Source organism: Schistocerca cancellata, chromosome 8 (genome assembly GCF_023864275.1).
Source record: "Schistocerca cancellata isolate TAMUIC-IGC-003103 chromosome 8, iqSchCanc2.1, whole genome shotgun sequence".
NCBI lineage: Eukaryota > Metazoa > Arthropoda > Insecta > Orthoptera > Acrididae > Schistocerca > Schistocerca cancellata.
The window spans coordinates 588,416,676-588,444,604 of record NC_064633.1 but is presented as its reverse complement, the minus strand read 5'-3'; the positions used below and the strand labels follow the sequence as shown (position 1 = coordinate 588,444,604).

General features: G+C 43.8%; 1 protein-coding gene across 1 annotated transcript in view; it reads left to right on the top strand.

Annotated features, from left to right (window-relative positions):
- Window positions 1–27,929, top strand: part of LOC126094833 (hemocyte protein-glutamine gamma-glutamyltransferase-like) — a 369,792-nt gene that overhangs the window by 321,002 nt on the left and 20,861 nt on the right. Inside the window, exons 12-13 of the mRNA XM_049909430.1 lie at window positions 9,443–9,603; window positions 18,531–18,670. Coding sequence (XP_049765387.1) covers window positions 9,443–9,603; window positions 18,531–18,670 — 301 coding nt within the window. The remainder of the gene's footprint in view (window positions 1–9,442; window positions 9,604–18,530; window positions 18,671–27,929) is intronic.

Sequence of the window (27,929 nt, the reverse complement as noted above, 5' to 3'; positions counted from 1 at the left end):
ACAGTCCATTCCTATGCACCCAGGTGCAAAGGACAAGAGCGTTACCAAATGTTTTCGTAACACGAGATGACGGATTGCTAACAGAGTTCCTCTGACACCGGGATACGAAGACAAAATTGCCTTTAGGTGGCAGCAGAGCAAACATGGTGGCGCTGTGTCATATATACTATGATAATAAATTACATAAAATGACAAAATGAAAAGTGGTGCATCAGTGTACATGGGAATACAGTGTAATGAGCTATTTTAGGAGCATAATAAAGGAAACAGTAAACAACATTACATGTAGATCACATGGTCCAAGTACGTGGCGCTATGAACAAAGACATAGGTAGGAAACAAAATGGTTCAAATGGCTCTGAGCACTATGCGACTTAACTTCTGAAGTCATCAGTCCCCTAGAACTTAGAACTACTTAAACCTAACTAATCTAAGGACATCACACACATCCATGCCCGAGGCAGGGTTCGAACCTGAGACCGCAGCGGTCGCGCGGTTCCAGACTGTAGCGCCTAGAACCGCTCGGCCACCCCGGCCGGCATAGGTAGGACATTGACCACTAATCGTAAGAATGGTATACTGTACTGTCAAACGATATCAAGCCAACATTGACAATTTTCCCAGATAATATCAGAATATAAGGCAGACAAAACCATTACAATAAACATGACTATTGCAAATACAACATGCGTACGGATACGCGAATAACAGGACATTGAAATAAAAAATGTTAATAATGTACGTATAAAATATTATACTATAGCTATTGCAAATACAACAAGCGTACGGATACGCGAATAACAGGACATTGAAATAAAAAATGTTAATAATGTACGTATAAAATATTATACTATAGCTTTATAATACAAAAACAGGATATGTACAACCAAATTAGAAGTATTCCACCGATGGAGCTGGGGGCGGGGGCAGAGGAGTGAGAGGTGGGAATAGGGACGATTGAGATCCATGCAAATGAGGGAGAGTGTTGAAATAAGGGGGAGAAGAGAGAGACGGGGGAAGAAACAGAGGGGGGAGAAGAAAGAGGGCGGAAGAGAGAGGGGGAAAAGAGAGGGGGAAGGGGGGAGGTGGGTTGGTTGCTGGAAGTGAGGGGTCGAAAAAGTAGGGAATAGTGTAAGATGAGACAGAAAAGCAGGGACCATGCTAAAATTGCGATGTCAAATGTACCTTAAAACACACAATCATGATACAAGATACTGTATATACTAATATGTAATTAATAGCATAAGGCACAAAATAAATCAGTGATGATAAGCAATATGTACATGATCATATTGCTAATATGTAATATGATCTGAAATGGTCAGCCTCACATGGGATAAAAATACTTGTCCTTCTTATAAACACATATTTATAGGTATTTAGCACAAATACATATTTCGCGAAACGAGCTTTCGATAAAGTTGAATGAAATATTGAAGAGGTAACAAAAAGGTCCCAGTACAAGTCACCGAAGTAAGCAAAAGAATTTGGTGGTGAAAAGGGAAAAGAGGATGGGGTGGGGGAAAAGGGGGCACATACTGTCAAGCCAACCTTAACAATTTGCTGTAGTAATATCGAAATATAAAGCAGAACAAAACCATTACAATGAAAGTGATATTTACAAATCCGGCAGGATACACGACTACCAGCACACTAAAATAGCAACATGTTCATAGTAGAGGTATAAAGCAATATACTGTAGATTTAAAATACAAAAGCAAGAAACAAATATCCAATTAAATAGTATGTGGCCGACGGAGTATGGGGAGGAGGTATGGAAGATTGAGGTCCCTGCAAATGAACATAAGGAGTGCTGGCGGTGGAAGGGAGGGGGGGGGGAGTTGGTTGCTGGGAGTGGGTGGCTGACAGAGGCAGGCAAAAGGGGAAGAGGTAACAGAAAAAAAGAAGGGACCTTGTTAAAATAGCAATGCCACATGTACCTTAAGGTACATAACGATAGTACAAGTTATACACCAATGTGTCACTATTAAAATAAATCATAGTACATCACTGCTGAGTATGCAATTCTCCTAGAAAGCCCCCCACAACTAGTCGTAGGACATTCTACAATATGTCATATTGTTATTGTTTCGCATGTAACTCGAGTACCAAGGCTGTGACATTCGGATCGCTTCTAACATAGACCTGACCAAGTTACAGAAATTTACTGTATCGAACCAGCTCCGCAGTCTGCCACACACAGATGAGAATTTTCAATGTTTTCGTTCTGCATCTTTCGCTGTAATTCATTTACTAAGCTGCTGTGCCTTCAGACAAAATGGTTGTGGTAATAACACCGCATAGAAAACTGTGATCACACGGGACCAGGCTTAAACACTGCATCATTGTTCGGATTTTGCGCTACTCTTACCATGCTATCAGCAGCTGGTTTCCGCTTGATGTGGCCGTCCAGGAATCAAATATCTACGCCACGCGCCTACGCGTATTCCAGAAACCGCAGACACCTTCACTAACGCACAGCTGTCTCTGAAATCCGACGCGCCGTGCAGCTCTTAGGAAAGACCACCCTGTTGTGGAGGCTGTAAGGGCGCTGCTGTGGATAACGTTACCAACGATCGACACAGCAGAACAGTTCTGGGGCTGCGACACGATTGGCCTTCGGGAATGTTCAGGACGTTAGCACTTCGCGCCTACCGATGGTGTTGTGAATCGGTTTCAGTGCCCTGTTAGACTGTGTGCGGATTTTAAGAAATTGTGGAGAGGGGCAGGTGGTGATCAGTTTCTGAGCGTGAGAGTTAAGCTGCAGCCCTATGTGTGAAGAAAATTGAAATTTGAGGTAAGAACAGTCTCTAAATAATTGTGAAGAGGTAACAGAGTTGAACAAGTGCTTGAACAATCTCAAGAAATATTATTACTGTATTATTTGTGAGGAATTACGCGTTTCTCGCCACTTAGAGACCGCGAAGTGATATATTCTCATCTGGACGTTAACCACTGTCGCACATGCATACAGTTCTTTTGTTGACGCCCGTGTGTGAACTTAGTATATACGAAAAAGTCATGAACAATTTCCTGTGATATAACGCAATAACTAAACTTCAAAACGCGAATTTTTACGTAATGGACTGACGTACTGAACGAAATGGAAAGTGTGAATCTCGGACAGAGAGCGACTGTTAAGGACCCATAAGCTTGTCCTGGCAAGTTGACATACACAGTATATAATAAAATGACTGTGATTATTGAAAAAATATCGTCAGATTAGTTCTCTAACATAATGGGAAGCAGAACACACGTGGTACTTGCCACACGGGTTAGATGATATCCACCTGTGCTTGTGATGTAATAAACCCCATTCGTTTGTGAATTTTCCATTAATTGTGAATGATCTCTTATATTTATATGTTTGGAAAAATATTCGAGGCTAGGTCTGGTTCCAGAACATTTTTCCATACAAGCAACATAGCATTTGGTACTTCCGCCCCCCTCTCCCTCGCCCAAACGCCACATTGAAACGAATGACTGTGCTTAAACTGACACAATATTTTTAGCGCAACGCAGTCTGACTTTTAATAATCCCTACAAAAGAATGGCCCTGACTAACAATAACCTATACGTTTGATGAATCACTTACCCCACAAAAATCTTCGTTACTCAAACTACTGCAATACAGCGAGCGCCAATACTGCCAGCTAAATAAAAGATTCTAACTACTGAAGGCACTATCTACTGATAGGCATAGTTAGCAAATGAAAGATTTTGATAAAGAACAAACAATGTATTTACCTTTAAAGTGTTCAAAAGTCATAATATATATCAGTTCATGACATCCAGTCTTACAAATTTACTGTCTCTGATGGACACACGTCCAAATCATCCGCTCTCGAAACTCCGCCATCTCTCTCCCCACATCCACCACTGCTGGCGGCTCACCTCAAACTGCGCAACGCTACGCGCTGTTCATGGCCAACTGCCCAACACTACAATAGCCAACAACAATGGAAACCAGCCACAGACTGCACACAGCACAGCCAGTGATTTTCATACAGAGCGCTACGTGGCGTTACCAACATAACAAACCTAAACAGCCTACTTACAACATTCACAGATCAGTTACCTTATCGTGGAAATCGATACATACATATTCCCCTAACAAACGATTTAATTGGGATCAGATTTTACTCATGGACAACAAAGGTTATCAGTCAGTTCTCACACATATATTGTTTATTGGCTAAGCTTTAGTCATTTTCAATAGCCCATACTACTTCTTAGCCGATGATTGTATCAATATGTATGTACTATGAGTCAGGATTGAGATGAGCACTGATATTACATTTCGATACAGTCATTCGCTAATAAGTTACATGTGGCACTGAAAATGAATAAAGTATCGAAACTGGCTTAACCAACAAACAATATTTGTACGAGCATGGACTGATAACCACTGCAGTCATATTCAGTGAGCTCACGGACTATGTCAACAAAATGGCAAATGACAACGCAGTAGCTTTCGTATTCCACGTTGGCATAGCGAAACTAAGCGAAACCACACACACACACGAGCGCTTGATACCAAGATAAGTCACGGCATAGGCAGCCGTATTACCACGCATCGCATGCGATTCGTTGCGTTGCTTGGGAAATTCGAGGGACGAGCTATCTATAGCTGCAAAGAGTGATATGTGCACGTGCGTGAGGTCTACAGACAGATCGGGCGAACTGGTGACCACTGCTGCGATCCGTCCAACATCTGCGTGGAGCCCTTAATACATTTACCCAGGAAACGGAGCTCAGTTACCCGGTAAGAATTTAATGCCACCTGTGATACCGATTTGTCGGGCCAGCTCATTTTGTCGAGTGACTGTTTTTTGTTTTTCTTTCTTCTTTTTTTACTGCTGTCTATTGAGCCGAGTGCTCGGAACACTCTCGGAATGCGGGACCCAGTAGCCGAGAGGAGAGCGAAGTGCCGTGTAGAGGCGCCGGGCCCTGCATTCTCACAGCTCGTAACTGTGAACGGCCTCAACAGTGTCCCCCACCCAGCTGTACGCGGTAAGGGCGGCTCGAACGCTGTTATGTCCTCAGTCTAGAGGAGCGCTTTGTCCATCTGGCAGACTCCCAGCCGTGTCGCACTATGGGCCAATTACCCTTCAATTAGCATCTCGCTAATGCTGAGTCGCTGTTCTTAAAACACAGCGCTGCACTCCTAAGGAGTCCAGCTCTTGAAAATCGAGAGTAACGCAAATATCTAAATATCGCTGGGAACACCCACCGTTGCCGGCGGCGCCATCTCAGCCAGCACCTGGGTGTTCTACATCCAGGTCCTTTCAGTGAGCTGTTCTCTCAAAAACATCGCTGCTGGCCTACAGTGTTGCTAGATAGTGACTCCTACTTCTCTTAGTAACTGACGAGGGCGTGCTGAAAAATAAAATGTGACCAACCAGTACCACTTGGGTTTTGGATGGGTTGAGCTTTAACCCTTATAACAACCCTATCACAACAAAGGTCAAAATTTAATAACGATTGTGGTGTTGCTCACGCTGCTAAATACTGCATTTTCGGGCAACAACAAAGTCATTATGTGGCAGGTGTCATTAGAGCACAGTTAATAAAGTCATTTCATGTAATAATGAATAAACTAGGCATCCATCTTTTCGTGTTTCCCACGCTGGTCTCGTTGTAAAATCATGGCTCAATCGTCGAAAATCTAGGTGGTGATGATTCCAAGCTCGGATGCAAAGAGGCCTAGGCTTTATTCTGCTATATTCGAAAGTTTTATAGATGCGCTTCACAAACCATTCTTGAAGATTAAACCTTTCAAAGTCAGCACAATGGTGATGTAAAAAAATAATCAGCACTCCGAATTTAAGTTACACTTCCTTTTTATTGCTTTTGTTGCAGTATCACGTAACACATTTCAAAATACAAAACATACTTCAAAACATCTTCCTCACTGTTAAAGTTCACATTTTATAAGCTGACCACAATATGAGTCTTTTCAACATGACGTCCAAGACTTGACCTTCGCAAGGTCCGACTCTCTAACTAACTAACTAACTAACTAACAATCGCTTACACGCCCAAAAATCAAGATCACAGTGACAAAAGAAAGAATATACGTAAGAATAATATCATTGCAACATAAACATATCGATGTATCAAAGTACTTCTACATTAGTGAAATCAAATCTGAATGTTGTCTCAGAAATATGTTAACTACTTCACAGAAACACAGTAGAATATTGCTGGTATCGAGAGGTTCAGGTGAGGTGCCGCAATGGTTACGTAATTCAAGTACCATTACACCCTATATCCATTTTGATAGTACACGCAGGTCGGCATTGAGATTCTCGACAGCTGTCTTGAGGTTTATTGGTTTTACACTTACATACAGCCGAGGATGATCAGCATACGTGTGGTACTTGCAGTAGAAGAAAACTGATGACACGTCATTTGCGAACAGTTAAAGGAGTACTACCTGTCTCTGCTGTGACTTTATGGCGCCGGACATTACCCATTTGCTGGCGAGATGTCAGGTATCAGCGAAACCATGCACCTGTCGAGAAATTTAGGCTGCTGAGTTTGGTAAGTCGAACATTGCCAAAGGCTTTGGTGAAGTCTAAGAAGCACATTGTGCGTCCAAGGCAAACTGCAGGTCAACTGTTACCTTTATTAAGGCAGATATTGTGCTGCGATGCTTACGGAACTTGATTTGTACTCGTCTAGTGGGTTTATAACATTACTGATATTTGAGAAAAAACCTTTTAATCACTTCTGCTAGTGCCAAAGCTCCTGTAGTGGTAGAATGGTGCACAGAAGATTTTTACTTGGTTACTACTAAAATTGCATTCCGCCACCCAGCATCAGATTTCCATCAGACCGACGAGAACGTTGACCGATAGCGTTGTTTAGAGACCGGTGACCGATCTGAAAATTACGCAGTTTGCGTCGCTACGCTGCCCGGATACTGATAGAAAAGATCGGTAAAAACGATCTTAGGAACACTGAAATAAAAGTTTGATAAAGCAGATTCGAACTGAACACTAGTACCGTTCAGTTGTAGCCACCAAATAATTCGTGGACATTTCTCCTTCGCAACAGCCTGAAAAAGTTGTAAAACACAGCATAATAAATTGAGATGTGACGTTAATCGAATAGGAAAGTAGGTTTTATGATTCAAACACCGCTATTATAATTAAATTAACGTAATTATTTAACCAAAAGTTACAGATACGAGAGCGACACTTACGTTTTACGAAACAGTATTCGGAAACAAACGAGAGGGAGAGACAGAGAAATCAGAGCTCCTATTTTTATATAGTCCAAAATAAATTACGGCGACTTCCTTCATCTTGCGTTACAGTCCATTTTTTGTTTATCATGTTTCGATATATCATCATTATTCTGGGACATTATTTATCGGAACAGCACAAAAATACATCCCCTGTATTCAGTCGTGATCTTTTCTCCTTACTTTACAGCTTTGTTTACGCAAAAAAAATTATTCTTAATGTCATTCAGCGTTAATTAAACGTTTGTGGTATATTCTATTAATTATTCAGAAAGCAACATTTCAGGTTGTTTGTAATTAGGTAATGAGTCAACTGGTCGTGGACTGTACCGGTAATCAGGGGGTAGTGTTGGAACGTCCTTTTTAGGTTATGATACGTCCCCTTACAAAAATTATACAGGACTGTGCTTAAACTGACACACAATATTTTTAGCGCAACGCAATCTGACTTTCAGAAATCCCTACAAAAGAATGGCCCTGACTAACATTAACCTATGTGTTTCACAAATCGCTTACCTCACAAAAATCTTGGTTACTCGAACTACTGCAATACAGCGAGCGCCACTACTGCCAGCTAAATAAAAGATTCAAACTACGGAAGGCACTAACTACTGATAGGCATAGTTAGCAAATGAAAGATTTTGATAGAGAACAAACAATGTATTTACCTTAATAGTGTTGAAAAATCATAATATACATAGCAGTTCATGATATCCAGTATTACAAATTTCAAAACTCCGCCATCTCTCTCCCCACATCCACCACTGCTGGCGGCTCACCTCCAACTGCGCAACGCTACGCGCTGTTCACGTCCAGCTGCCCAACACTACAATGGCAGACAACAATGCAAACTAGCCACAGACTGCACACAGCACAGCCAGTGATTTTCATACAGAGCGCTACGTAACGTTGCCAATAAGAAAACATAAACAGGCTACTTACAAGGTAATGGCTTAACCAGTCCCTTTTTCCAGGGCTCAGGCAAACTACAGGAGTGGTTGAAGATATCTGTTACAGTGGGCAGTAGTGGGTCAACAATAAACCCATGATTTGAACTGTGATGACATGGTGTAGAGGAAATGCTAATCTGATGCGCGTGACGGCATTTTTGACGGTACTGCGAGTAACATGCTTCAGATAGAAGTTTTCGTGGCTAGATTCTGGTACTGGATTTTTCTCTTTTTTTCCGTAGTTTTGTAACTTACTGCAAACACCAGTTCAGTCTCTCTCTCTCTCTCTCTCTCAAACAATGTATTTACCTTAATAGTGTTGAAAAATCATAATATACATAGCAGTTCATGATATCCAGTATTACAAATTTCAAAACCCCGCCATCTCTCTCCCCACATCCACCACTGCTGGCGGCTCACCTCCAACTGCGCAACGCTACGCGCTGTTCACGTCCAGCTGCCCAACACTACAATGGCAGACAACAATGCAAACTAGCCACAGACTGCACACAGCACAGCCAGTGATTTTCATACAGAGCGCTACGTAACGTTGCCAATAAGAAAACATAGACAGGCTATTTACAAGGTAATGGCTTAACCAGTCCCTTTTTCCAGGGCTCAGGCAAACTACTTGTAGTTAAGGAGTGGTTGAAGATATCTGTTACAGTGGGCGGTAGTGGGTCAACAATAAACCCATGATTTGGACTGTGATGACATGGTGTCCAGTAAATGCTAATCTGATGCGCGCGACGGCTTTTTTTGACGGTACTGCGAGTAACATGCTTCAGATAGAAGTTTTCGTGGCTAGATTATGGTACTGGACTTTTCTCTTTTTTTCCGTAGTTTTGTAACTTACTGCAAACACCAGTTCAGTCTCTCTCTCCCTCTCTCTCTGTCTCTCTCTCTCTCTCTCTCTCTCTCTCTCTCTCTCTCGACTGCAACCACCAGTTCAGTCTCTCTCTCTCTCTCTCTCTCTGTCTCTCTCTCTCTCTCGACTGAAACCACCAGTTCAGTCTCTCTCTCTCTCTCTCTGTCTCTCTCTTTCTCTCTCTCTCTCTCTCTCTCTCTCTCTCTCTCTCTCTCTCTCTCTCTGTCTCTCTCTCTCTCGACTGCAACCACCAGTTCAGTCTCTCTCTCTCTCTCTGTCTCTCTCTTTCTCTCTCTCTCTCTCTCTCTCTGTATGTGTGTGCACCGACTGTGACGTGGTGACAGCGCCCGCCCGCCTGCTCTGTGTCCGCAGAGGAGTCGCTGCGTCTGAAGGTGACGGTGGACGAGTACCTGGACAAGCTGGTGGAGTACTGCCAGCTGAAGATCGCCGCCATTGCCACTGTCCTCGACACCAACGACACCTGGGCCGACGAGGACGACTTCGAGCTGACGCGTCCGCCGCTCGTCATGAAGGTGCGCGCCGGCCGAAATCTCTCGTGCCGCTCGTATTTCTCAGCAAGCCACTGACTTGTGGAACTGTAAACCGCACTGTTCTCCAACACTTGTGGGGAAGTGGTAGTACTAACACACATCCATGAGTCGGGACCGATATACAGGGCTATTACAAATGATTGAAGCGATTTCATAAATTCACTGTAGCTCCATTCATTGACATATGGTCACGACACACTACAGATACCTAGAAAAACTCATAAAGTTTTGTTCGGCTGAAGCCGCACTTCAGGTTTCTGCCGCCAGAGCGCTCGAGAGCGCAGTGAGACAAAATGGCGACAGGAGCCGAGAAAGCGTATGTCGTGCTTGAAATGCACTCACGTCAGTCAGTCATAACAGAGCAACGACACTTCAGGACGAAGTTCAACAAAGATCCACCAACTGCTAACTGCATTCGGCGATGGTATGCGCAGTTTAAAGTTTCTGGATGCCTCTGTAAGGGGAAATCAACGGGTCGGCCTGCAGTGAGCGAAGAAACGGTTGAACGGTGCGGGCAAGTTTCACGCGTAGCCCGCGGAAAATTGGCTCATGCCACAACTGCAGACCGACAGCGCCGACTTCATCTTTCAACAGGATGGTGCTCCACCGCACTTCCATCATGATGTTTGGCACTTCTTAAACAGGAGGTTAGAAAACCGATGGATCGGTCGTGGTGGAGATCATGATCAGCAATTCATGAAATGGCCTCCACGCTCTCCCGACTTAACCCCATGCGATTTCTTTCTGTGGGGTTATGTGAAAGATTCAGTGTTTAAACCTCCTCTACCAAGAAACGTGCCAGAACTGCGAGCTCGCATCAACGATGCTTTCGATCTCATTGATGGGGACATGCTGCGCCGAGTGTGGGAGGAACTTGATTATCGGCTTGATGGCTGCCGAATCACTAAAGAAGCACATATCGAACATTTGTGAATGCCTAAAAAAACTTTTTGAGTTTTTGTATGTGTGTGCAAAGCATTGTGAAAATATCTCAAATAATAAAGTTATTGTAGAGCTGTGAAATCGCTTCAATCATTTGTAATAACCCTGTAGATTGCTGTTATTCTATGTGCTATTCCCCGTGGGTATCAAATTCGCGGCGAAATTAGATTTTAAATTTTTCCTTAGTTTTCTTTACTGCCTTTTCAATGTAAAAAGTAAATAACATACCAAACAAATGTGTCAGAGAACTCAGTATTGCTGATCCGAATTATGTGTGACTCAGGTTCCAAGTATGGTTCACATAGAAGTATCGTCTTGTATGATATAACGTGTCTCTCTCTAATATGTTACAAATCGACTGGGAGAAAGCTCCAGTAAAAAAATATTACGTCTCACTGTATAAATGAAATAGATCAATACATATTCGTCTTCTTAGACAGAAAAATGGAATTATGAACGTGCTGTAAAAGACTCATAAAAAGGGTTTATATTGACCGCTACTACCACCATTCTTTCTCACGTTGCTTAGATTATTTTGTAGTTTGTAACATGTACCGTGATGTGATCTCGTCGTCAGAAACGTATGGTAATAGAAAAAATGTGTAACCCAAATATCCATAATTTTTACTCTAGCGTTGTGGGTCAGCTTGAATTCTACCACGCTTGCGATAGAAAGAGAAGTACAATACGGACGAAATAATGTTTACTTTAATTGCTGGTTTGTTGTTAAATAACCACTCACACCTTTGGTCGTAATTAATTGTCCCTTTTTGACATATTCTGCCTGTGTGTTGTTTCCACCGTCTGTAATCTCGTGGAGTACACTGACAACACGCCGTTTATTTAATACATCATACTGCACGAGAGCCTGTGCGGTCACCAAATCAAAGCTTAGCTCGGGTTCACAGCCGACGCGTCTGTGTGGGTGACGTCTCACTCTTTTTAACGACTTGCGTACACTTCGGCAAATTGGTTGATTTTAACTGTGGGACGATATTAGTTCTAAAAACAAACATACTGTTACTCAAAAGCAACGAACACGAGTTTTTTTTTTAAATACAGATCCATATGTTTTACGGCATATCATGGACTTCCTAATTTAGCGTCATTGAATTCAAGTTACTGAAAAACTCGCTGAGTTCTTGAAACTCATTCATCCAAGATATCATTTTCCAATTTTTTTCCATGGATCAATAAATTCATTTCTTTTGAGATGTTGTTTTCGATTTCTTCTCTAGAGGAAATAACACTACGACCTGTTTCTTTGGTATGTTTCGCTATAGTTGATTTGTTGCACTTGTTAAATCGAAAACAGTCAGAATGCTCTTGGCAAAGTATTTTCCACTTTCTGTATACATAGCCTACGAAATACTTGTTACAAATTGCATGTTATTTTCTATATCCCTTTACAACAGGTGACTCAGTGAAAATGTCCAAAACTTAAACAGAATGTAGGGAATGATCCGCTAAGCAGTTTGAGATAAGCGTCTTGCGGTCTAGAAATCTAAGTCAAAAACGAGCGTACTTAAACACACTTTTCGACATCGCTGTCGAAAGACAGCAACATGTCGGTTGCAACGAGAATTCTCACATATGAGCAACATAACTACAGAATATCTTGTGCAGCAAACGTCAAAACAAAATGCAGCAGGAGTCGTATGCGACGTGTGAACAATAAAGGTGATTATACAGTCAGTGTTGGAGGAGCCCGGAATGTAGCCAACGCGATGTGCTTCGGTTATGAAGAAGATGCGTTCATGGTTAGGCGGAACCAAAAACTGAAGTTACAATCACGCTATGTTACGTTATTTCAGGCCTGTAAACTCGGTAGGGTCAAACTCGTGTCTTCTTCCATTGTCATCGCGGAACCAGAATTTCTTACCTCAAAAGTTTTCATTTTTGCTCGCTTTCCCTGAATTAACCTATGCACGGTGAACCAAAACTCCTCCGACAAACTTTCAGAGGTGGTAGCGTGGACAAAAACTAGAAAATTATGTCTAATAAAGATGAGCTCTAAAATGCATACCTTAACAGCAGTGAGCCCTTGTTCATCTTCGCTATTGTGACTCATCCCTCTTCTACTGAAAACTCTTTCCTTTCCACATTTTGCGACGTGGTATTGAGGACCAAAACGAGAAACAAATGTCCAGTAAACAGGGGCTCTAAACTGCATACCTGAAGAGCTATGAGGACTTTTTCATCTACATTACTGTGAAACGCATCATTTCAACTGAATAGGTGTTCATAGCTCTGCATAGCTATGCATTTTAGAACCCTTGTTTACCAGACATTTTTTCTTGTTTTCGTCCATACTACCATCCCTCAAAATATGGAAAGCAATCAGTTTACAGTAGAAGAGATTTGTTTCATAGTACAGAAGACGAAGAAGTGTTCATAGCTCTTAAGGCTTGCGTTTTACAGCCCAAGTTTATTCGACTTTTTTTCAATTTTGTTTTAGTTGACTAAGGTTGTTTTGTTCCATAGCGTCGTCCCTGAAAGTTTGTCGGTGGAGTTATCGTTCACCCTGCATATGTCTTTACATGATTTATCATAATGTGCGGTTCGACCCCCACTCATTTCTACGAAGTCCGCATTAAAGTGTGAGTCATCGTATAACAGGCTGGATAAATCAGTTCCTAGTTTCGAAGAGTGTGGGGGCATACCTCCTCCAATAGTCCACTGCCTCGTAAAGCGCCGTGAATTTCAGACAAAGTACGGTGTTCATGACACCCTCATTTTTATACCTACATCTACATGATTACATCTACATCTACATCCATACTCCGCAAGCCACCTGACGGTGTGTGGCGGAGGGTACCTTGAGTACCTCTATCGGTTCTCCCTTCTATTCCAGTCTCGTATTGTTCGTGGGAAAGAAGGATTGTCGGTATGCCTCTGTGTGGGCTCTAATCTCTCTGATTTTATCCTCATGCTCTCTTCGCGAGATATACGTAGGAGGGAGCAATATACTGCTCGACTTCTCGGTGAAGGTGTGTTCTCGAAACCAACAAAAGCCCGTACCGAGCTACTGAGCGTCTCTCCTGCAGAGTCTTTCACTGGAGTTGATCTATCATCTCCGTAACGCTTTCGCGATTACTAAATGATCCTGTAACGAAGCGCGCTGCTCTCCGTTGGATCTTCTCTATCTCTTCTATCAACCCTATCTGGTACGGATCCCACACTGCTGAGCAGTATTCAAGCAGTGGGCGAACAAGCGTACTGTAACCTACTTCCAATGAATCTCAGTCTGGCATCTGCTTTACCGACGATAAACATTATATGATCATTCCATTTTCAATCACTCCTAATGCGTACTCCCAGATAATTTATGGTATTAACTGCTTCCAGTTGCTGACCTGCTATTTTGTAGCTACATGATAAAGGATCTATCTTTCTGTGTATTCGCAGCACATTACACTTGTCTACATTGAGATTCAATTGCCATTCCCTGCACCATGCGTCGATTCGCTGCAGATCCTCCTGCATTTCAGTACAATTTTCCATTGTTACAACCTCTCTATACACCACAGCATCATCTGCAAAAAGCCTCAGTGAACTTCCGATGTCATCCACAAGGTCATTTATGTATATTGTGAACAGCAACGGTCCCATGACACTCCCCTGCGGCACACCTGAAATCACTCTTACTTCGGAAGACTTCTCTCCATTGAGAATGACATGCTGCGTCCTGTTATCTAGGAACTCCTCAATCCAATCACACAATTGGTCTGATAGTCCATATGCTCTTACTTTGTTCATTAAACGACTGTGGGGAACTGTATCGAACGCCTTGCGGAAGTCAAGAAACACGGCATCTACCTGTGAACCCGTGTCTATGGCCCTCTGAGTCTCGTGGACGAAAAGCGCGAGCTGGGTTTCACATGACCGTCTTTTTCGAAACCCATGCTGATTCCTACAGAGTAGATTTCTAGTCTCCAGAAAAGTCATTATACTCGAACACAATACGTGTTCCAAAATTCTACAACTGATCGACGTTAGAGATATAGGTCTATAGTTCTGCACATATGTTCGACGTCCCTTCTTGAAAACGGGGATGACCTGTGCCCTTTTCCAATCCTTTGGAACGCTACGCTCTTCTAGAGACCTATGGTACACCGCTGCAAGAAGGGGGGCAAGTTCCTTCGCGTACTCTGTGTAAAATTGAACTGGTATCCCTTCAGCTCCAGAGGCCTTTCCTCTTTTGAGCGATTTTAATTGTTTCTCTATCCCTCTGTCGTCTATTTCGATATCTACCATTTTGTCATCTGTGCGACAATCTAGAGAAGGAACTACAGTGCAATCTTCCTCTGTGAAACAACTTTGGAAAAGACATTTAGTATTTCGGCCTTTAGTCTGTCATCCTCTGTTTCAGTACCATTTTGGTCACAGAGTGTCTGGACATTTTGTTTTGATCCGCCTACCGCTTTGACATCAGACCAAAATTTCTTAGGATTTTCTGCCAAGTCAGTACATAGAACTTTACTTTCGAATTCATTGAACGCTTCTCGCATAGCCCTCCTCACACTACATTTCGCTTCACGTAATTTTTGTTTGTCTGCAAGGCTTTGGCTATGTTTATGTTTGCTGTGAAGTTCCCTTTGCTTCCGCAGCAGTTTTCTAACTCGGTTGTTGTACCACGGTGGCTCTTTTCCATCTCTTACGATCTTGCTTGGCACATACTCATCTAACGCATAATGTACGATGGTTTTAAACTTTGTCCACTGATCCTCAACACTATCTGTACTTGAGACAAAACTTTTGTGTTGAGCCAACAGGTACTCTGAAATCTGCTTTTTGTCACTTTTTCTAAACAGAAAAATCTTCCTACCCTTTTTAATATTCCTATTTACGGCTGAAATCATCGATGCCGTAACCGCTTTATGATCGCTGATTCCCTGTTCTGCGTTAACTTTTTCAAATAGTTCGGGTCTGTTTGTCAGCAGAAGGTCTAATATGTTATCGCCACGAGTCGGTTCTCTGTTTAACAGCTCAAGATAGTTTTCAGATAAAGCACTTAAAAAAATTTCACTGGATTCTTTGTCCCTGGCACTCTACAGTTCACAATAAAGTGACTCGCAGAGGGTTCATCGAAGCATCTTCAGGATATTTCTCTACCGTTCCACTCTCGCGAGAGAACAACTAACAATAAAATCTTTGTGTGCAAGCTCAGATATTTCTTATTTTATTGTGACGATCATTTCTCTCTGCGTAGGTAGGCGCCAAGAAAACATTTTCTCATTTGGAGGAGAAATTTTTTGATTGAAATTTCATAAGAAGACCCTTGCAATAACGAAAAATGCATTTCTTTCAATAATTGCCATCGAATTCGCGTATCGTATCTGTGGAACTCCCTCCCCTATGTCGCGGTGATACAAAGCGTGCTGCCGTACTTTGAACTTTTTCGATGTCCCCTGTCAATCCTATCTGATACGGATCGCACACTACAGAGCAGTACTGCGAAATAAGGCGGACAAGCGTAGTCCAAATGGTCTCTTTAGAAGACCTGCTGCATTTTCTAAGTGTTCTATGAATAAATCGCAGTTTTTGGTTGACGTTGCGCAGAATATTACACACGTGAGAATTTGAATTAATTTGTACACTGTGGTGACAAAGTCGTGGGGTAGCGGTATGCACATGTACAGATGGCAGTACCATCGCGTACACAAGGTATAAAAGCGCAGTGAGTTGGTACAGCTCTCGTTTGTACTCAGGTGATACATGTGAAAAGGTTTCCGACCTGGTTATGGCTGCGCGACGGGAATTAACAGACTCAGAACACAGAATAGTAGTTGCAGCTAAAAGCATGGAACACTTCATTTCGGGAATCGTTAGGGAATTCGATATACTGAGATCCACAGTGTGAAGACTGTCTCGAGAATACTAAATTTCAGGCATTACCTCTCACCACGGAAACCGCAGCGGCCTACGGCCTTCACTTAATGACCGAGATCAGCGGCGTTTGCGTAGAATTGTCAGGCTAACAGACAAGGAACACTGCGTGGAGCAGCAGCAGAAATCAATGTGGGACCTGTGCCTAACGTGTCCTTTAGGACAGTATGGCGAAATTTGGCAATAATCGATTACGGCAGGAGGTGAACTACGCGAGTGCCTCTGTTATCAGCACGACATCGCCTGCAGTGACTCGCGACCATATCGGTTGGACATTAGACGACTTGAAAACAGTGGCCTGGTCAGATGGGTCCTGATTTCATTTGATAAGAGTTGATGGTAGGGTGCGAGTCTGGCACAGGACCCACTATGCCATGGACAAAAGTTGCCATAATGGTGTGCACTGTGTTTACATGGAATGGCCTGGGTCCTCTGGTGCAACTGAACCGATCTTTGACTCGAAGTGGTTATAGAATGTCAAATCAGACACCTTTCAGATTTCTGCTTGCTATAGCCATCACTTCTACCATTATCTGCCGACCAGGTCGCCAGATGATGGTTGAAGTGATCGCTACAGTAAGTAGAAAACTACTAATACCAGTGTTCGAATGCTGGCTCCTGTTTTGACCAGAACCGAGGTGGAATCTTCCTACACGTTGGTAGGAGGCCTGCAGATGGCGTAGAAAATCGCCAAAACTGGTAGCCAAATAAAATAAGTTTGGAAACTAGACGGTTGAAATGTGTTTGATTTGACATTCTTTATAGACCAGCCGAGATCCATAACCATCTCTGAAAAGATGGACGTACAAAGAGGAAAAGTTTACCCAGAATAAGATTTTCACTCTGCAGCGGAGTGTGCGCTGATATGAAACTTCCTGGCAGATTAGAACTGTGTGCCGTACCGAGACTCCAACTCTGGACCTTTGCCTTTCGCAGGCAAGTGCTCTACCAACTGCGCTACCCAAGCACGACTCACGACCCGTCCTCACAGCTTTACTTCTGCCAGTACCTCGTCTCCTACCTTCCAAACTTTACAGAAGCTCTTCTGCGAACTTAGCAGAACTGGTACTCCTGAGGGAGAGCTTCTGTGAAGTTTGGAAGGTAGGGGACGAGGTACTGGCAGAAGTAAAGCTGTGATGACGGGTCGCGTGTCGTGCTTGGGTAGCTCACTTGGTAGAGCATTTGCCCGCGTAAGGCAAACGTCCCGAGTTCGAGTCTCGGTCCGGCACACAGTTTTAACCTGCCAGGAAGTTTCATATCAGCGTACTCGCCACTGCAGAGTGAAAATCTCATTCTGGAAACATCCTCCTGGCTGTGGCTAAGCCTTGTCTCCGCAATATCCTTTCTTTCAGGAGTACTAGTTCTGCAAGGTTCGCCGGAGAGCTTCTGTAAAGTTTGGAAGGTAGGGGACGAGGTATTGGCAGAAGTAAGGCTGTGAGACCGGGCGTGATCCGTGCTTCGGTAGCGCAGTTTGTAGAGCACTTGCCCGCGAAAGGAAAAGGTCCCGAGTTCGAGTCTCGGTCCGGCACACAGTTTTAATCTGCCAGAAAGTTTCAGGAAATTGTTATGTTGGGCTACTTAGAGAGCAACTATGGCTATTCGTGGACCTCACGCCTGAAACAACGATTCGCATGTCACTGGGCCGTAATCGTTGCCAACTGGTTTGAACAACATCCCGGATAATTCGTGCGAATGATTTGGCCACCCAGATCGCCTGACGGGAAACTCGGCGAATATTTTTGGGACACAATGGAGAGGTCAGTTCGCGCACAAACTCCTGCACCGGCAACACTTCCGCAATTATGGGTGGCTACAGGTGCAGCGTGGAACATTATTTCTGCAGGGGACTTGCGACAACTCGCTGAGTCCGTGCTACGTCGAGTTGCTGCACTTCACCGGAAAACGGAGATCCAACACGATGTTAGGAGGTATCCCGCAACTATTGTCATCGCGGTGTAATGGTAATCGTTAATTGAGCTTAAGGGCCTTGTGTGTGTGTGTGTGTGTGTGTGTGTGTGTGTGTGTGTGTGTGGAAGCGACGGCTCGGCGACGCGCTGACGGTGTTGAACCTGCCGCAGGTGGAGGATGACAGCTTGACGGTGGGCCGCGCCGCGGTCATCAGCTTCAGTCTGAAGAACCCGCTGAAGAAGCGACTCACCGGCTGCCGGCTGCGCTACGAGAGCCCCGGCCTGGTCAAGGCCACCGTCGTCGACTACAGGTGAGCCCTACACCCCAGCTGCCCGCACACCAGACTCCCCGTCAGCTCTAGAGATGGGCAGTTCGTGAACGAGCGGGTGCAAAGGAACGGTTCACCAAGATGAACGAAAGGACTGAGGAACGAATTCCAAGGAACGATCGGTTCATAGTTCACTTCGGTGGCGGCGGTCTACTTATAGTTCCCGGGAACGTGGAACGATCCGTTCATAGTTCACTAGTTCACTTCGGTCGCGGCGGTCACTTCGGCAGTTCTCGTTCCAGCCTCGGTCGCGTGCTCGTCTCAGTCTCGGTCTCCCTCGTCCGCACTCGTCGTTCTTCGCATGACCACCTGTCTCAGTTCCACTGCCGACTGCTCCTAGTTAGTTCAGTATCCAGTTGCTCGTTTCGTTCACTGCGCTCGCCTATTTTACGTGTTCCAAACTGTTCTTGCACTTGGTTCTGGCTATTCAGCGCCCACGACCGGTAATCAAAAAGTATTTTATAGTTACGTAAATTGCATAAAAATCACGTTGTATGTAATAGGTACGTCTTTTCAGGTAACAAAAGGGCATATCAGCTCACTTCATTATATCGATGAACAGCAGAAGACATAACAAGGCAAGTTTCTTCTGTTAGTCATATATTTCTTGGTTTCATCGATTTGATTTAGCAACTAACTTTCAATAATTTGCTTAATTTTTAGTGTAAGAAAATTCATATAAAACGATTTTCGTGTATCTTTCATATACAAAACATTACATTTAGGAAGGCTCTAATTATTTTTAAGATTGGTTGTTTCCAATTTGCATTATCTGCTAGTTTGGTTTCTATGAAAAAAAAGTGGGTTGTGGGTCATTTTGGCTCAATAGCAAAAGCGGTGCCTCTCCATTTGAAAAGACATAGATTGCCATAAAATCGTATTTACTTATTATCTCAAAAACATTTGTTCAGAAGGAGCTTTCAAACCAAAAACTTTATTACTGTGAACTTTATTATTATTATTATTATTATTATTATTGCTGCATTAACTTTAATAATGCAACATAAAAACCTAATTTTTACTATGCGTGTGACACAAATATGATGAGAAAACCACATTTTATTCCATGCTTCCATAAAGTCTCTACTTCACCTACGAACTCTGAGACAACGTGAAGTATATATAGGGTGTAAACGATTATTGTTTACAACGTACCATAGCTGTGTAGTGGAAGTCGAAACGATGAATTTTATACAAGACACTTGCGGTCTATTAAGTTGGGAAACAGCCACCAACAGGTTTACAAGATTACATGTGCTATAGCCCATGCGCGTCGCGTGAGATTTTCGTGTTCTCTTCTCCAGCTCTCTACACATCGTCATCGATTGTTTCGCCATTGTTGCTTGCATTACCTTGTTATTTTTTCACTGCCTAATTATTACATGTTTGTCTGTTTGTTGTATCTGCTCGTAACGGGCAACACATCGTCCGTAATTGGCGAGCAGTCTGTACTCGGGGCCGGTTTTCCGTGCGCCACCGTATATTATTTCCCTGAGATCAGCCACACAACGCCACAGTTGGCTAAACGAGAGGTTCTGCAGAATCACAGAAATTACTTCTAAAAGTGTGTAAGAATTCTGTAATGAATAAAAAGGCTATACTCCAGGGAGGAGGCAAGTGCCCCCTCTTGGTGCCCTCCATCCTTCAGTCACCTACACTACCAGTTTTCAGTTTTTCATAAGAACCAGACACCAAGCACAAATGAACGGTGAACGAGTAAAAATGAACGGTTCCCAAAAAAGAACGATCAGCAGTGAAGTAGTTCCCAAGGATGAACGAGTTTGCCCATCTCTAGCAGCTCAGTCAACTCCACTGGCAAGACTTGATCACACCAGCTGTCCAGCGTTGTGATCGTCAATAGCAGCACGACAGCTACGGAAATATCCCTATTGGTGGTTTTAGTTGTATCGCAATTAGGCCGTCTTCTAAGGCATATCTCCGGGCCAGCCAGACTTAAATGTTAATTCGGACAGAAGAAAGTGTCACGCTCATCTAATTATAGTTATAAACGTTAATTCCTCGTCAAGGAGGGCGCTAAAACACAATCAGTTTTCATGGAATTTTTTCCTGTCTCTTTCTTTTTTCTTCCCAGAAACCTGACATATATTCACTGCGTTTCTTCTTCCTCCCTTCTGTGCACTTCTTTCCTATTTAGTTCTCTTTGGACGTTTGCTGAAATTTCAGTTTTATAAATTTTTGTCTGTATTTTTCCCTGTCTGTCATGTCTTCTGTGGAGATGTTCAGTTTCTTGACGTCTTCCAGGGTTTCCTTTACCCAGTTGGTTTTCACTGTATTAGTTTCCACCTACTTAAAAATTTTCTTCGTCAATCTTTTTTCGTTCATCCTATTTATGTGTCCGTATAACTTTCTCCTACTTTTGCCAGCGTTAATGTAATCGTCTCTGTTTGTACAGTTCTTTTGTCGGTCTCTTTATCCAAATCCTCTCTTTCTGAACTGGCCTGTAGATCTTTCTCAGTATTTTCCTCTTTTGTTTTTCCATCTTTTTAATTTTCATTCGTCCCGTGATTGCTGTTGTTTCTGAACCATACAAGATCTCTGGTAAGACTACTGTACTGTGGTGTCGTAATTTGGCTTTAATGGAAATACTCCTTTTGTTGTAATGGTTGCATGTAAGATCACCTAGTGTATTCCGTTTATTAATTTTGCGAGGATGGGAACTTTGCAGAGAAAATATGCTTCCTTATTAAATGAACTTGAGTACGTGCGTAATACGAATATGTGTCTCCATACTTGTAAACATTAAATCCTCTTAATTAAGTAGACGAAAACACGGTACTTTGAAACAACAACCGTAGATATCAATACTATTTCGTTTTATTATCCTTTTGGCACGTAACATAACACGCTCCCTGACAATGCCTAGACTCATCCATAAGTGTATTAAGAGTTAAGCCTAATCCACTTTCACGTAGCGCAGTGGTTCCAAAACTGGAGGTAATTACCCTCGGAGGGTATAATGAAACGTTGAGAGGAGTAAAAGTGAAACTGATTCGATTTAGATTTAGTGACCATTATTTTAAAAAAAAATAATAATCACTAGGACAGATCATCATCAGCCATTTGACATCCACTGATGCCTAAAGCCGCCTTTAGAAATTTCCATGCGTTGCGATATTCAGCGATGCGAATCCCTGTTGTTCCTAAGTATCTTTTAATATCATCGGCTACCTTCCATTTGTTTGCCTTCTCAGTCTTCTCTTATTTCTTGGAATCCAAAAGGGAACTTCCTTTAGACATCTGCCATCCACCTTCCTCACTACTGTCCACCTCACTCCTATTTTTTCCTCACTATAATAGTTACATCTTCCATTCTAATCTGTTCCCTAATCCATTTTTTGCATCGCTATTTCTCTCAGTAATTTGCAACATGCATCTCTCCATTGCTCACTGAGCCACCCTCAACTTTTGGATGGTGTTCGTGTTAAACAAACATATCTCAAAAAAGTTCCTGCTTTCTCTTGTAATACGACAAGCTGTTTCATGTTTTTTTCAATTTGCTCTGAAATTCCGTATTTTTTTCTTTACAAGCAACACTCGATTTCTTTTCCACAACTCCAGTAATGGCATGAATCATTGCTTAGTTTATCAACTTCTGCTGTTAATTTTTTATTTGATATATAATTGATGCGCATAAAAGTGTTTCGGTACTTTAAATCTAAATTATAATGGAATAAATGTGACAGCAAGTTGGCTTTAAAAAGTCAAAGCAGGTTAGTTAACAGTTATGCAACTCAACAAGCTCAATAAAAATGTGGTGAACTACATTGAAGATTGTTCGTTCAGTTTGTCCTCTCAGCAGATATCATCATTCGTAATTCATACTGATCACCAGGAAATCATTCCAGAACATAATTATCTGGCAGCTGCTCAACTTGTAACGGCACAACACACGATCGCTTACAAAGTGAAAAGAAAAACTTCCATGAAGGGGACTGAATAATATATTTTTGCCTGCGATGGCGTGCTAGATGAGTGGAACGAAACATTTGGGCTCAAAAGCGCGTACCCAGCTACTAGAGTCTCTGACGATGTAGCCACATTTGTTCATCTACGCTGAAGCGCCAAAGAAACTGGTACAGACATGCGTGTTCAAAGACGAAGATATCTAAACAGACAGAATACGGCGCTGTGGTCGGCAAAGCCTATATCAGACAACAGGTGTCTGGGAAAGTTGTTAGATCGTTTACTGTTACTACAATGCCAGGTTATCAAGATTTAAGTGAGTTTGAAGGCGGTGTTATGGTCAGCGCGATAGCGATGGGACAAAGCATTTCCGAGGTAGCGATGAAGTGATGATTTTCCCGTACGACCATTTCACGAGTGTACCGTGAATATCAGGAATGCAGTAAAACATCAAATATTCGACATCGCTGCGGCCGAAAAAATATCTGCAAGAACGGGACCAACGACGACCGAAAAGAATCGTTCAACGTGACAGAAGCGCAAACCTTACGCAAATTGCTGCAGATGACGATGCTGGGCCATCAACAAGTATCAGCGTGCGAACTATTCAATGAAACATCATCGATATGGGCTTTCGGAGCCGAAGTCTACCCTTGATGCATGCACGACACAAAACTTTATGGCTCGCCTGGGCCCGTCGACAACGATATTGGACTGTTGAAGACTGTAAACACGTTGCCTGGTCGGACGAGTCTCGGTTCAAATTGTATCGAGCGGATGGCCGTGTACGGGTGTGGAGACAACCTCATGAATACATGGACCCTGCACGTCAGCAAGGGACTGTTCAAGCTGTTGGAGGCTCTCTAATGTGTGGGGCGTGTGGAGTTGGAGTGATATGGGACCCCTGATACGTCTAGATACGACTCTGATAGGTGACACGTACGTAAGCATCCTGTCTGATCACCTACTTCCATACATGTTCATTGTGCATTCCGACGGACTTGGGCAATTCCAGCACGACAATTCGACACCCCACACGTCCAGAATTGCTACAAAGTGTGTCCAGAAACACGCTTCTGAGTTTAAACACTTCCTCTGGTCACCAAACTCCCCAGACGTGAACACTATTGAGCATATCTGGGATGCCTTGCAGCGTGCTGTTCAGAAGAGATCTCCACCCCCTCGTACTCTTACGGATTTATGGACAGCCCTAACCGATTTATGCTGTCAGTTCCCTCCAGCACTACTTCAGACATTAGTCGAGTCCATGCCACGCTGTGTTACGGCTCTTCTGAGTGTTCGCAGGGCCCCTAAACAATATGAGGTAGGAATACCAGTTTCTTTGGCTGTTCAGTGTAGATGTAGATGATACAACCATCGTCTCCAAGCTGTTGGTCTGATACGTACACTAGACAGTGCTGTAAAAAAGGACTAAAGATTCATCACGAAAAACGCTCCCGTAAGTCGTCACTGTCGGCATTAGACATTACTGGTCTCCAGGCATCGGCCACAGCCAAATACTTTTATCTGATTGCCACGGAGTATACCCTGATTCATCACTCCAAATCACTCGTTTCGAGTCATCCAACATCCAGTGGCATCGCTCCTTGTACTACATGCCGAGTCGTTTAGTACTGACGACAGAAATTTGTAGCAGATGAGGCGCTGCCTGACACTTGCACCCTATTTTTTTTAACTCGCTAAGAATGGTCATTGAGCCACACTACTGGCCATTAAAATTGCTACACCGAGAAGAAATACAGATGATAATCGGGTATTCATTGGACAAATATATTATACTAGAACTAACATGTGATTACATTTTCACGAAATTTGCTTACATAGATCCTGAGAAATCAGTAACCAGGACAACCACCTCTGACCGTATAACGGCCTTGATACACTTGGCATTGAGCCAAACAGAGCTTGGATGGCGTGTACAGGTACAGCTGCCCATGCAGCTTCAACACGATACCACAGTTAACAAAGAGTAGTTACTGGCGTATTGTGACGAGCCAGTTGCTGGGCCACCAGTGACCAGACGTTTTCAGTTGGTGAGAGGTCTGGAGAATGTGCTGGCCATGGCAGCAGTCGAACATTTCCTGTCTCCAGAAAGGCCCGTACAGGACCTGCAACATGCGGTCGTGCACTATCCTGCTCAAATGTAGGGTTTCGCAGGATCGAATGAAGGGTAGAGCCACGGGTCCTAACACATCTGAACTGTAACGTCCACTGTTCAAAATGCCGTCAATGCGAAAAAGAGGTGTAACCAATGGCACCCCATACCATCACGCCGGGTGATACGCCAGTATCGCGATGACGAATACGCGCTTCCAATGTGCGTTCACCTCGATTTCGCCAAACACGGATGCGACCATCATGATGCTGTAAACAGTTTTTCCATTCGTGCACCCAGGTTCGTCGTTGAGTACACCATCACAGGCGCTCCTGTCTGTGATGCAGCGTCAAGGGTAACCGCAGCCACGGTCTCCGAGCTGATAGTCCATGCTGTTCGAACTGTTCGTGCAGATGGTTGTTGTCTTGCAAACGTCCCCATCTGTTGACTCAGAGATCGATACGTGGCTGCACGATCCGTTACAGCCACGCGAATAAGATGCCTGTCATCTCGACTGCTAGTGGTACGAGGCCGTTGGGATCCAGAACGGCATTCCGTGTTACCCTCCTGAACCCACCGATTCCATATTCTGCTAACAGTCATTGGATCTCCACCAACGCGAGCAGCAATGTCGCGATACGATAAACCGCAATCGCGATAGGCTACAATCCGACCTTCATCAAAGTCGGAAACGTGATGGTACACATTTCTCCTCCTTACACGAGGCATCACAGCAACGTTTCACCAGGCAACGCCGGTCAACTGCTGTTTGTGTATGAGAAATCGGTTGGAAGCTTTCCTAATGTCAGCACGTTGCAGGTGTCGCCACCGGCGCCAACGTTGTATGAGTGCTGTGAAAAGCTAATTATTTGCATATCGCAGCACCTTCTTCCTGTCGGTTACATTTCGCGTCTGTGGCACGTCGTCTTCGTGGTGTAGCAATTTTAATGGGCAGTAGTGTAGTTGCTCTGCTGGCAGCGCTCTGGAAATCACGAGTGATCGCGTCTGCTAATTTTATTCGATTTATGACAACCACGCTCCGCAATGTTCGATGATACCTGTCGGCCAGTACGTGAGGTCTGCGTGGTCTTGGTTCAGCTGCGGTTGTTTCTTCACAATCACGCCACCGCCAGTCTTGTGCAGCTTTAGCAGTGTTGAGATGCCCTTGATTTATTCGTTACTCAAGAAACTTCCACGTTCGAGATCACTGAGCTATCCAGACCGACCTTTCCATCTGTCCCTGCTCCCCTGCTGACAACACAGTACCCCCTGGCGACTCCACCTCTCGTAACGATTAGTTGTTCAAATGTATGTGAAATCTTATGGGACTTAACTGCCAAGGTCATCAGTCCCTAAGCTCACACACTACTTAACCTAAATTATCCGAAGGACAAACACACACACTCATGCCCGAGGGAGGACTCGAAACACCGCCTGGACCAGCTGCACAGTCCATGACTGCAGCGCCCGACACCGCGCGGCTAATACCGCGCGGCTAACGATTAGTGTTCAATTCTGACTTCTTAGGGGCCTCCGGATACTTTCAATCAGATAGTGTATAAGTAGAATCGTTAAGCATAGGGGATACTCGTTCTTCCAGTTTCATTCCACTTCTGACTTTCGCAATTACTGATAGCTCCTCGAAGTGGGTCCGCAGCTCGTGGTCGTGCGGTAGCGTTCTCGCTTCCCGCGCCCGGGTTCCCGGGTTCGATTCCCGGCGGGGTCAGGGATTTTCTCTGCCTCGTGATGGCTGGGTGTTGTGTGATGTCCTTAGGTTAGTTAGGTTTAAGTAGTTCTAAGTTCTAGGGGACTGATGACCATAGATGTTATGTCCCATAGTGCTCAGGGCCATTTTTTTCCTCGACGTGGTACTTGTTCCGTCATTCTTTACGTTTTCCTTTGTCCCGAACTAATCTGTCAGTACAGAGCTACGTTTCTTATTGTCATGTTGGTCGTCGCGAGCTCTGCCAAGTAGAAATGCTACGAGCCAGCTTATTATTTCTCCCGAGTAGAGAGATATACTTGTCCCAAAGGCGCTTAAACCGCCCCGGCCAAGACGAAGCCCTGTATGGCCGGAAGAGGAACGGGGGCGGCGGTGCTTTTGTGAGCGCCAGGCATTATCCAGCCTGCAGTACAGAGAGACCGCACCCCGCCCAGGGCGCTGGCGAAATGAGAATTACTGCTCTGTTCTGTCTGCCGAGCACATCGGTAGAAATTCACTCGTGGCTTTCGTGTACACCCTCGTCGGCGATAAACCGTCTCGCCGACGACTTTGTCGAACGCTTGGTGCAGTAACACGGCGAAGGAGATATAATTTGCTTCGATAGTTTATAACAGATAGTTGGCCTCACAATTCTAATAGACGCAAACGGCCTCCCCTCTCCTTTGCTACTGAATTCGTACGCTCAGTCAGTTAGTTACTTGCAAATTCACCCACGTTTGATTTTCAATGATATTACGCATGTGAGCTCAATAGAACAATAATTGTTTGTATGCCTGTGTGTGTGCTGTAATTATTCTGATCTTATTTCTAATGGTCCCGGTTGTTTAATGTTCGTAGCTTTCCTTTTTGTACAGAGAGCATGGCATTCTAGAGTATTTTCAGTCAAGGCGAACCACTTTCGTGCAATGTCTTATTTTCTGGCAATGGCCTGAAGTGACCAGGTGATAAAATATTAAAGTGATAATTTCTGTTTACACTACTGGCCATTAAAATTGCTACACCACGAAGATGACGTGCTACAGGAAGAAGATGCTGTGATATGCAAATGATTTGCTTTTCAGAGCACTCGCACAACGTTGGCGCCGTTTGCGACACCTACAACGTGCTAACATGAGGAAAGTTTCCAACGGATTTCTCATACACAAATAGCAGTTGAACGGCGTTGCATGTTGAAACGTTGTTGTGATGGCTCGTGTAAGGAGGAGAAATGCGTACCATCACGTTTCCGACTTTGATAAAGGTCGGATTGTAGCCTATCGCGATTGCGGTTTATCGTATCGCAACATTGCTGCTCGCGTTGTCGTGATCCAATGACTGTTAGCAGAATATGGAATCGGTGGGCTCAGGAGGGTATTATGGAACGCCGTGCTGGATCCCAAAGGCCTCGTATCACTAGCAGTCGAGATGACAGGCATCTTATCCGCATGGCTGTAACGGATCGTGTAATCACATCTCGATCCCCGAGTCAACACATGGGG